The 12,500-nt window shown below is 35.7% G+C and overlaps 1 protein-coding gene across 2 annotated transcripts in view; it reads left to right on the top strand.

The window, feature by feature from the left end:
• The window catches only part of ATG2B (autophagy related 2B), a 74,023-nt gene extending 61,810 nt beyond the window's left edge, over window positions 1–12,213 (top strand). For both annotated transcript variants that reach the window (XM_063290289.1, XM_063290288.1), the window contains 11 exons: window positions 1,380–1,494; window positions 2,282–2,476; window positions 3,985–4,086; window positions 4,735–4,813; window positions 4,960–5,164; window positions 6,247–6,316; window positions 7,400–7,482; window positions 7,670–7,791; window positions 7,945–8,099; window positions 9,041–9,190; window positions 11,256–12,213. In XM_063290289.1, the coding sequence (XP_063146359.1) occupies window positions 1,380–1,494; window positions 2,282–2,476; window positions 3,985–4,086; window positions 4,735–4,813; window positions 4,960–5,164; window positions 6,247–6,316; window positions 7,400–7,482; window positions 7,670–7,791; window positions 7,945–8,099; window positions 9,041–9,190; window positions 11,256–11,486 (1,507 nt within the window). In that variant the 3' untranslated portion in view covers window positions 11,487–12,213. The remainder of the gene's footprint in view (window positions 1–1,379; window positions 1,495–2,281; window positions 2,477–3,984; window positions 4,087–4,734; window positions 4,814–4,959; window positions 5,165–6,246; window positions 6,317–7,399; window positions 7,483–7,669; window positions 7,792–7,944; window positions 8,100–9,040; window positions 9,191–11,255) is intronic.
• The last annotated feature ends 287 nt before the right edge of the window (window positions 12,214–12,500 follow it).

Genomic DNA, 12,500 nt, shown 5'->3' with positions numbered 1-12,500 from the left:
AAGTGGTCTACCAGCCATGATTGTGAGCTTCCTGAATGCATTTGGGCAAATTACATCCCAGCAACAATTAAACTGTTCATGGCCAAAACAGTTGCCCAACTACTATATGGGATACAACTTGGCCCACATACAAACCTAAGGGTTTATGAAATCATTCAGTCGAATTTCCTTAGGTCTTTGTTCAATACCCCAAAATGGACCCCCATTGCAGTTTTGGGGCTTGAAGCTAATGTGCCAAGTATTAAAGCTAAGACTTGGATCAGGATTCTAACTTCAGGACTCAACATCATGTTCAACCCTACAGGCCCAATACCTCTGCTGTTGTCAGAGAGTTACCAATCTCATTGGCACCATACCTGTACAAAAGAACTTCGTAGTCTTGGCCTGTCTCCTGAATCTATAGGCCAATTAACCTTGGAGAAGGCCAAATCAATAGTAAAATAAAGAATTAGGGACATTGATTGCCAAAATGATATTACCAGTGCTCCTGAATTCTATCGTCAAATTCTAGATAGCTGCAAACCCTCTACTGCAGGGTATTTGTACAGTTTAACCCTAAGCAAATATAGATGGGCCTTTTCCAGAGCCCGCTTTGATACCTTCCCTTCAGCACTGCTGGGAGGAAGATTTAATGGGACTCCTTATTTACAGAGACTTTGCCCTTGTGGATCCAGGGAGGTAAAAACTCTTGCCCATGTCCTCATACAGTGTCCTTTTTATGATGCCCCAAGATGTGCTCTGATCTCCCCAGTCATCTCCAAATTTGAGGGTCATACTGATAGATTTTACGTTTATTTCTTTTTAAGGGATGCTGACTCTACACTCACATACCAGGTGGCCAGATATTTTTATCAAGTTATACAATTGTACAAAACTTTTAATTAGATATATTTTTCACTGTTTCATTGTTTTCCTTTTTCTTGACAACAAATTGTTGGATTAACCTATTTTCTTTTATTGTAAAGACTGGTCAAAGACCGTAATAAAGATATTTATTCATTTATTTATTATCCATTTGGTTGACCACTATAGGCCATGGAGGACTGGACTGGATGTGCATTGGCCTGATACGTTAGCATTATAGCAAGCAAAAATGGTTGCTTCTTAAAATGCAGTTTGTTAAATAGAACATAATTAAAATATGACTTAGTTTGATGTGTGAATCTAGCCAAAATCTTACTTCCTTCATAACTGGAAATTTTTTAGTGATGGTAAGAAGGAAATGTGTTCTAGATAACAAGGCAGTATGTTCACTTCCTTTTCTTATTCAGAAAGCTCATTTCTTAGGTTGTGCACTGTATGCAGCTGAGAGCTGAAGGAACTGTTGTGAGCTAGATTTCTAATTTGAAGAGGAAAGTAATTTTTCTCTTCTTATCCAGTAGTCCTCAGAGCTCTCCTTCTCCTTCTCACACCCCAACAAGACATGGACGTAATACTGCCTGTGGGGGAAAAGGAAGGAACCCGGACTTTTTGATAGAAATACAGTTAAGCAAGGTAAGAGGGGAAATGACATTCTTTGTTTATTTCTCTACAATCTTAATCCATCAAATAGTGAATGTTTGTTTGACATGAATAGGCATGAAATGCTGTGAGAACACAGCAATTATGCTGAGATAAATTATGTTATATTATATAAATGTATTATATAAATTATATTCATTTTTATTTATTTGAAATATTTGAATTTTGATGGGCGTTCTTGGACCAGTCTTGCACATTTTGGTCAAAGAAACTCTTAGACACACATAAATCTTTTCCACACAACCAAATCTTTCTTTCCATCACCATCACTCCCAAAGCTGTATTTCATATTTCCAGAGCTCATACTGACATTTCCTCAATCTTTCAAGTAGCTTACTAAAACCATTACTAGGGGGCAAGGTAGGATCTTAATGGTCCCATTTAAATGTGATGTTAAGGTTTAATAATCTTTTGTCAAATGTTACCTTGGGATGGAAGTGCAAGATATCAAGCTTTTTTATAGCAAATTAGTACTCTATTCATTAGGTTCATTCATTCTGTTCTTGACTAACGTTGGTTGGAAATGCAATAAAGGAAGAGACTATAATTTTCATATACTAAGTATGCAACAAAGGAGAGAGCTACCAAAAATGAATGCCATTTCTGTGTTCATCTTTCTGTTGTAAAATACTGACTTAGTTCGGGAAGCAATTCCATATTTTTGTAATTTTGCAGAGTAACTGATAGGAGGATTTAGATTTAAAGTACAGTGGATCTGAATAGAAATTCTGCCTTTTTCTTGGTCTCTTGTTTTTTAAAGGTGAAATTCCAACATGAGGTATATCCAACAGGTGAATCAGAGGGTGAGCTCAGCATATTGGAACAACCTGTGTCTCGTCAAATATTTATGGTTCAAGATCTTGAAATCAGAGATCGCTTGGCTACATCTCAAATGAATAAATTTCTTTATCTTTACTGTAGTAAGGAGATGCCTAGAAAGGCACATTCTAACATGGTAAGAGCACATAAACATTTGCTGAATATTTTAAAACTGAGAATTACAGGGGAATATAATATGTATGACAACCAGGTGCAGTGCAGAAGTATGTATTCTTTTGTCATCTCTGTGCATCACATACAGGTTGTCTGCTCAGGACTATTCAGAACCTTAAACAGCTGAACTTCATTTTGGTGGGTCCAGATTGACCCTCTCCTTTGCTTCAGTTTCTTTTGATTTCTGTGGTGAAAATATCTAGAGGTGCATTCGTCTCTATATTCATTAAATAATCTTATTTTCCTACTAAGCTTTACTTCCTCATCTTAATTCCATATCATTTATTCTATCCAAAGTGTCACTTAAAAGAGAAAGGTTATTTGCCATTGTTAGTCCTGTTTTGGGCATTTCAGGCACATATATCAACAACCTTAGGGTCTTGAAGATTCCATTTAGAGAATGTATCAAACATGGCAGTAAGCTTCCTCCCTCAGATGGGCACTTTTTTATTTTATCTCGGAGACAGACTCTGGATGGATTCTTCATCTTTGCACCTCTCTGTCGTCTGCAGAACAAGCTGTAGTGGAAGCTGATTTTGAAATACCTCTTTTGGAAAATAGGCATATTTACCCAGAACTGAGAATAACTGGTGTGCTAGGCTTAGCAGCCAAATGATTGATATCTCAAGTCCAGTCTGATGATGCTTTGGCCAGAGTTTGTATTCTGATATTACCAGGTCTATGCAGAACTACTGTAACATGCTGGCAAAAATCAATATCTATGCCACTGATTCCCACAGATTTGATAACTTCTGCCATATGCATGGTGAAGAACTTCCTTTTTGACTTGCCATCTACTAGCTAATTCATTATAGTGAAAGTTGCAGAAAACAATAGCAAACTTTATTACAGTCTTAGATAAGAATTTAAACAAAACAACTTACATACAGTCAGTATACACTGTAATCACAGTATTTACCTCCTAGCAGTGTAGAATTTGCCACATATATATCAGGGTTAATTTGTTCTATCCTAGATCAGTGACATCATTACAATAATAAGGGAGTGCTATTGATTGGAAACTACCCATATTATTATTTTTAATTTAGGTTTATAAATATTAGAGTAGAAATAAATTATTAAGAAACCAGCAAAATTTTCCTGTTCTCTCAAAAACATTTCTATCCTTGTGCATTCCAATAATGGTACAGATCCTAAACTCACCCACAGAAATGCAGCTAAAAAGCTATCAACACATGCTGTGACTGGCTTTGTTCATGTTTACATTCTACTGCAAGGAAGGAAGTTGTGAACATTACTCAGATGGTATATTTGTATGTAGCCTCCTCTGTTGATTATTTATTTATTTAAACAATGTAGATGGCCACCCATCTCACAAAGCTGACTTTGAGCAGTATACAAGGATTAAAAACAACATGTTAACAAATCAGCCATAATGTCCAAGGTCACAGACAACAATCCTCACTCAATAAAAAGACAACATTAACCAGCATATGCTTTATTTGACAGTTAACAGTCAAAGCATTGCACGTTCGTCCCGAGTCTGGCAGATCACCACAAGAATGTTGTTTACGGGTATCTTTAATGCCGCTTCGTCTCAACATTGACCAGGTTAGTTAAGAAGACACCATGTTTGCGGGGATGGGCAGACTAATTGCCACATTGATTTCTTTTTTCCTCTTTGAAGAAAAAATAATGTTACTTAATTGGTTACCCTAGCTGCTGCTGCTGCTGCTATTATTATTATTACTATTATTAATCCTTTCTTTTTATATATAAATGCAGCAAACATACCTAATACCTGCCTCCTATTTTCTCCACAACAAGCCTGTGAAGTGAGTTGTGCTGAGAGAAGGTGACTGGCCCAAAGTCACCTGGCTGGTTTTCATGCCTAAGACAGACCTAGAACTCAGAGTTTCCTGGTTGCTAGGCCAGCACCTTAACCACTACACCAGACTGGCTCTTTGTATTTTGTACACTTCTATTAATTTAGAAAATATAATTATGAATGTTTCTTTATTGTATGAACATTTTTAAAAAATACTCTGGAGAAATTAAAACTTGTTTTGGAACTTAGGCAGCATGTCTGCTAGATTTTGACCCACGTAAGTAAAACGAGATATTGAGAATTTTCAAAAATTCCATCTGATGCGTTAGTCAAATATTAGTATTTAGATACCACATCTACACATGATCACATAATGAACAGTGTTTTTAATAATTTCTTTTTCTAAGTATATACTGCTTTCTATATTGTAGGATGCCTTGTTTTTCTTGAAGGATTTTTTCACTAGCCTATCAACAGAAGTAGAAGTCCTAATGACTCCAGATCCTGAGGGTAAATATTCTGATGTAAACTCCTATTTCTATAGCATATATATTTAATATAAATTCATACATATGTATAATTAATGTGAGAACAGCTATGTACAAATAATGACTATTGATTGCCTTGGGTTTCAATATCAATTATTTTATTTGCAGTTAAAAAGCCTCCTGGTCCTGAAGTAACATGTATTTTGCCCAGGCATCAGAGTGGTTTCAGAGAACCAAATCCAGTCATTTCTTTTTCATTACATAAACAATCAAGTCAGAATGGAAGTGTTGATTCTGTGGATATGCTCAATGGGGATGACCATAATCTCTCCCATGAAGAGGCATCATTCAGTGATCAGCCAATATTTTTCAGGTATACTTTGGACAGCTGTAAACACCTTATGTCCTTTCAGAAAACCAAAATTTTGCTGCTGAAAATTGTTTGCTGAATTTTGGCTGTGTGGTCTGAAATGGGCTGCAAAATAGGTGCTGAGGGACATTATCCAGTCAGTGGTTGCCTACCCCTACTCTGAAATGTCATTGTCTTTTCTCATGTTCCTCTTTCCACAAGCCCCATTTCTGCACTCTTGCCCATAAAATCAATGGACTTCTTTCAGGTACTGCTAGTCAAGATTTCTGTTTGTATGTATGTATCATAATACTTACAGTACATGCTTTCTGCACAGCTAAATATTTTCCCTTCAATAGAGAGGACAATTTGATCCACGCTTTTCTTGCACTGGTTGCAATGTTTTGTATTAGATTGTATATGTATGGTTCCTAAAATACAGAGTGGGCCTTATTAACTAAACATGGTTAATGTTACTTACCTCCTCTAATACTGTTATTAGAAGAGGTAAGAAAGTGATTAGAAATACATGGGAAAAAGAAATGTGAAAGCCCAAAAGCAAATCCCAAAGCAAATATTAAAATAAATTAACAGTGCTATAGAAGTCTATGTTTATTTTTTCTGCCCCCGAAAACTACGAAGAAAAAGCCCCAATTTCTGTACCAGCAGCTAAGCTGCTCCTGGTAGTTGGACATAAACTGAGGTACCATATGAAAACTGCAGTGGGGAAATTCCTACAGAAGGGAGACTGTTTCTCAAGTCCTATGGCTTATGTCAAAACCAGCACTTAGAATGGAGGTTAAACAAATTGGTAGCCGGGTCCATGTGATGCAGTTTTGTGCCCAGGGTACTCTGGCTTTTTGTGTAGCTTATTGTAACCAGATTGGTCTTCTCTAAGGAAGAATTTACTTAGACAATAATAACGCTTGGGAAAAGGCACTGGGTTAGAGCAGCCACTTTGACTCTCCTGAAGCAATGCTGACTGACTCTAAGAGCATCCATCAATTAAGATCTTGGTGCTTCTGGAGCCTCTCTTTATCTTTTGCTCTTGTTTTTCCCCTGAGCTTTTTTCTATACATCATATTACTATTTCTCTTTCCTTTCAGAGAATTTCGATTTACATCAGAAGTCCCAATACGTCTTGATTATCATGGCAAACATGTGTCTATGGATCAGGTTTGTTAGACCCTATGCTGTCAGACAAAATTAATCTTTCAAGTTTCTTCTTTCCATTAGTCATGGGGTTTCATATCTGTCTGCTTTAGAAATTGTTGTTGTTTATTCGTTCAGTCGCTTCCGACTCTTCATGATTTCATGGACCAGCCCATGCCAGAGCTTCCTGTCGGTCATCAGCTTTAGAAATACCAAATAGTTTTTCAGATCTTAACATAATACAAAGTTGCATTATCCTAACTCCACACAAAGTTAGAGATTTAATACCACACAAATAATTTAACCAGCCAGTTTTGAACAGATTTAATTTAACCAGCCAGTTGTTGTGATTTTTGAAGAATAAGCCACCTGTTTTTCTAAAAGATTCCTGTTGATCACTAGGATATTTGCCCTATAAACAATGAGACCCTTTCAAAACAATTGCTTTTTTCCCCAGGTTATTTATTCATTAGGTTTTTAGACCACAGTGATCTTATAACACTTGTCAGTTCACAAAAAAGAAAGCATCCATGCTGGGATAATATAATAAGAAATATAAATATACTAATGCCTATGGCACTATCCTAATTAGTTTTTAAAAAGCCCTTTGGAAAAGCTCTGTTTCAGCAAACTTCCAGAAAGCCAATAGAGGTGGAGCAAGCCTCTTTTACAAGGTGAAGGTGGTTGTTCCCTAGGAGGATAACACATACAGAATTTGGGAGCAATATCTGGAAAGTAGGTACGCACAAGACAGGCATTGTTGTCATGCTCCCATATCAGACGTTCCCAGAACATCTGACCCGACTCACATGCATGAATGGAGTCAACACAGGTTGAGACTTGCAAGTCAGTAGAAATGGGAAGGGGGACAAGCCAGGAGTGTGAAAGCATCTTTTTTGGACTATCTCTGGCATCCAAGGTCAACTGGCAGAGCCAATTTCTCATCTATTTAAACAGATTGAATTCTTACAGGTTGCATGAAAAAAAAATTGTTCTGCTAACTGTTAAATGAAAGTAGGCATAACATGTGAAAAGCAGACTGAAGGATTTTTTTTTTCTACGAGTTTCTTATGAATTATAGATGAACTAGGCAAATTTTATTTTCAGGGTACATTGGCTGGGATTCTGATTGGTCTTGCTCAGTTAAATTGCTCAGAGTTAAAACTGAAGAGGCTTTGTTATCGGCATGGGTAAGCTTACTTATTTATCTTATATTTATTTGAATAATCTTTTTAATCTCTGCCCATAAAACAAAAGAATGCAAGACAATTAATTGGTCTATTTTTCACATCTTTCTCTTAATTTTCAGATATCAGTAGTGTGTGTGTGTGTGTGTGTGTATATATATATATATATTAATAAGAATACTTACTATAGGTTGCTGGGTGTGGATAAGCTGTTTTCTTACGCCGTATCTGAATGGCTTAATGACATCAGAAAGAACCAGCTACCAGGTATTCTTGGAGGAGTTGGGCCAATTCATTCATTAATTCAACTAGGTAAGGCTGTGCAATGTTCTTAACATTTTTAAAAATTATTATTATTCAGAACATTTCAGTTTAAATATGTATATATAAATATTTTTCCATGTCTGCTTAAAGAAGAAATACTTAACCAAATTGGTTATTTGTGATATTCTCTCTTTGATTCAGTTCAGGGCCTAAAAGACTTGGTGTGGTTACCAATAGAACAATACCGAAAAGATGGCCGTATTGTGAGGGGCTTCCAGAGAGGAGCAGCTTCTTTTGGTACTTCTACTGCAATGGCAGCGTTAGAACTGACAAACAGAATGGTTCAGACCATACAGGTATATTTTCCATTTATGCTTGGTGACAGTCAAATACTACTTTTTGTTTCACTTTAAAGCACATAAAATATTAGAACATAACATGAATAAATACCTTCAACTAAACAATAAACTCAGGTGTCCTTTACCTTCTTAATTTGGATAGGGGAAGTTCTAACCTGTCATAATGGATAATTTAAAGGGTTTGGAATAATGTACTAATGGATTAGATTTTCTTAAATTTATTCAAAACTAGAAAAAGGTCCATTGAGCTGACAGGCAGCATGGAAGGAAGGAGGAGGAGGAAACATCAACATTGCCAGGACTAAATAGGATGCATATTATAATCTATATTAGCTCCATGTGGTTGAAGGCCAAATAGCTTAGCAGAAAGCTGGTTTTGGCCTGAGTCTTCCAACAGGCTCTGAGTTACACTTACTGTATGCATGATCCTCCTAAGTACTAGCAGTGGTGTAGTATATCCGATTTGTTTCTTCTAGCATACTTATTTTTAATGGTTTTTAAATTGCATTAATCCTCTGTAAACAAACAGTTTAAAACAAAAAATCAAATAAATAAATAAAAATACCCACATGAGATATTTCATCTCTTCAAGACTTCGTAACAGCTAACTAGATTATGTAGGACAAAGTGAAAGAATATATTTTGAACAACTGCCTTGTTACTGGCATCCTTAATAAATAAGATTCGAATACATATCTGTGAGAATAGTTGTACCCTTTAAATTTCAGTGTCCAGTCATGAACTTTTGTAAATAGCTTTTTGAAGCATATCTTATCAGTGTTATATTGAGTGTTATATGTTACGTTTTGTATTAAGCCCTGAGGCATTGAGAATGTATTTTAGGGTTGAAGCATAAAGTTGTTATAATTAAAAAATCATGGGGTTATTCTGTGTTGTATTAATAATGTACTGTTATTTTTATTAAAATTGAAATCTAGGCAGCTGCAGAAACAGCCTATGACATGGTTTCCCCTGGGCCTAGCTTAATTGAGACTAAAAAGATCAAACGACTTTCTCGCTGTCGTCTAGCTTATCAGCCTGTAGATCTTCGTGAAGGTGTGGCAAAAGCATACAGTGTGGTAAAAGAGGTAAGGAAATTGTAAATTAATTACTAAAAAAATCTTCTTTTTTGTTGGTAGATTATATGCTTTTATTTGTTTGCTATAATTTGCAATATATTTTATACCACTTCCTAAGCATTAAATTAAAATCAATATTAAAAAACAATAAAAACATGGGAGGAATGGAAAAGAGAAGCCAAAACTTTCATCCAGCATTCATATAGAGAACACCTAGGTGAACAAATAGATGTAAGCAGGGCCGCCTCATTTCAGGTGAGAAAGCATCCCAAAGTGTAGTTGCCACACGAGGGGAAACTCACCTACAAGGTGACACTTTGCTGATATAAAGCAGGACCTCCCCAATGAGTTCAGTGACTGACAAGATATTTTTATATAGGACCTTATCTGTCATAAGTAAAACAATGAACGTTGCTGGTGGCTGATTGACAGACACTACAGTTGATTCACAGAAGTGTACACATCCAAACGCTCTACTCAGTAACTTGCTACTGCATTCTTCTCTAGATGCAGCTTCTGAATCAAGTAGAAGGATAGACCAGGCATTAAGTCATCTAAGTATGAAATTATCAGCATATGGACAATAGTAGCTGTGTGCAGGCCCACAGAGAAAAACTTCTCAAATCCATACCCAGAAATGACCCACCAACAAAGTCTGAATTTTGTCAGGATTCAGTCTCAATTTATAGGTCGAAGATTATGATCCCCGAATAAACATTATTTTTCATAGTTTTTGAGACTCAACATCTTTCAGGTACTCTGAAAACAAGAATGGTCTAGCAAAAACATCATTTTAACTCCTCTACTTTTCTAACTCTGGGATTTTTGCTGTATCTAAATCATTTCCTGTCACAGTATACATAATAATATAATGTATTATTATATTAGTAATATAATGTATACTATAATAATATAATGTATATAATACAGTATACATAATAATGTCACAGTTACTGTGATAATCAGTTTTTGGTTTTTTGCAAAGTTTCATACGAGATTTTCCCTTACACCGAATCTGATTCGAAAATTCTGATATACTCAGTAAAGTATAATTTAGCTCCTTCATCCCAAAAGGAGATAATTAATATGCATGTCATAAAATTGGGGTTTGAGATCTTTCCTGTTCATTTCTCTCTCAGCCTGAGTTTACAGTAGGCAAGGAGAATATTCACACACCAGCATCCATGCTGCAGCTTCAGTCAGGATCATTATTTTCTCTTTATTTGTCTATTCTGTACTTTTTTCATTTATGTTAACAGTGTTACATTTCTAATGAAATAACATAATCATACAAAAAGAAAACATAAATCCAAGGGAGACAGAAATAGATATTTCTCAAAATATTTTTGAGAAAGATCTCCATAGAATGTTCAGTCTTACAAAAAAAAAATAAAATCATGGAGTAATTAGGCCCTTCCAAAAAACAAACAAACAAACAAACAAATAAATAAAATAAAATTATATATTTAGAAGAATGCAGTGCTGAAAAATTACAGCTTATATGTGCAAGAAACAGATTATCAATACATTATCATATTTTTGTTTGTACATGTCTTGCCTTGGAGAGTGTAATTTCCTTTGTATTTACTTTCTTAGGCAAACATTCAAATGGCTTTAGCTACTATGCATCTATTATGCAGCAGCTATTTTTTAGTAAGTTCTAATCTCATGGAGGGATACTTCTGTGTCCCAATGTACGTTCTGACTATTGTGAGATCATCTTTTCCTTCACAATCTATATTGATTGACTGAAGTCACACTCAGTATTTTGTGCCTGTGCAAAATATTTGCTCCAATAGGCTACACATGGTTTTTCATTTCTGTTTGTATTCACTCCTGAAAACAGCTGGCTGAATCTAGATTGCTCAGAAGACCATAGTGTTGAGGAAAGTTGATCACTGTATTATCTCTGTATGGGAAGGCCATGCCAGTTCTCAGATGAAACTGAGATGGCTGGTTGAACAAGATCCCAGGCCTAGAAAGTCTAAGTCTCTGAAATGGTTTTTTGAGAAGTGGCTTTACTAGACAAGACTGTACAACTCCACTTACACTGTTTTGTTGTATGTTTTCTCAGGGGATTACAGATACAGCACATACGATTTATGAAACTGCTACACGTGAACATGAAAACAGAGGGGTAACTGGAGCAGTAGGAGGAGTTCTCCGCCAGATTCCACCAACTGTAGTAAAACCCCTAATAGTTGCAACAGAAGCAACATCAAATGTTTTAGGAGGCATGAGAAATCAGATCAGGCCTGATGTACGTCAGGAGGAGTCTCAGAAGTGGCGTCTTGAAGAGGATTAATAGCTTAAATGTGTTGGAAATGCAGAGATTGGGAATCTGGAAGAAACAATTTCCTCATGGTAATTTAAGATGGGGACATATCCTTTTCATATGCTCATCTCAGGAATTTAAGAGGCGTGTAAACCTATTTGATGTCAAAAACTGAACTATTCATATAGAAAAGCAAGTTTGGTATTTTAGTCATTGGCATAATGCATGTTCCCAGTACCTGCTAGTAAGTGCCAAACAAGGTCACCATGTGTTGCCAAATCCACAGTTGGCTTGTGACTAGATACCATATTTTCCTCAATGTTTTGTGGAGTATTTAATTTTTGCTTTGAAAGGGTAGCATCTATCAGCTACTCTGAGTGTACATGTAAGTTCAAAAAGATTCCCAAGCTTAGGGCTACATCAGTGCCCTTCTGTAACAGGGTAGAAATTTGACATGAGATAGGTCACTTCAGGATATTAAAAAAATTAATTGAATTTTTAAATATTTGCTGACTTTTTCCCCCCTTCATGCGCCACTTAAGAAAGAGGACAATCTGTCTTGATACCTAATCAAAATGTCATTTTCATATAATTGTGAAGATTAATTGTGTTGACTACATACTGAATTCCTCCTTTGTGGAGATCTAAGCAATCTGAATGTTGCAGACATGTTCTGTTGTTTTGCACTTTAAAGAATTTAGCCTGTACATTGCTTTTTTTAAATAGTTAATAAAATGAATTTTGTGTTTTATCCTAATATGATTTAAGCATTTATGCAAGTTATTTATAAGACAAAACACTACATGTATGTCAATGACAATAAAAATGGATTATGGTGCTTAAAAGTATTCACGTTTGCTGTGTAGCAACAAAGATTGCAAGATGTGCAGTTGCACATACACACACACACAGAGCAACTGTGAAGGAAGAGTGGTTTCCTGAACAAAAAATACTGGTAATTGTATATATTACGATGGATTTATGTTTCAGTTTAAATACCTTTGCATGCTGCATTTTTAACCTATATTTTCCTTCAATTTTCAC

This window comes from Candoia aspera, chromosome 1, assembly GCF_035149785.1.
Source record: "Candoia aspera isolate rCanAsp1 chromosome 1, rCanAsp1.hap2, whole genome shotgun sequence".
In the NCBI taxonomy this organism is placed as follows: Eukaryota; Metazoa; Chordata; class Lepidosauria; order Squamata; family Boidae; genus Candoia; species Candoia aspera.
The sequence above is the reverse complement of the archived record's forward strand: the minus strand, read 5'-3'. Positions and strand labels throughout refer to the sequence as shown.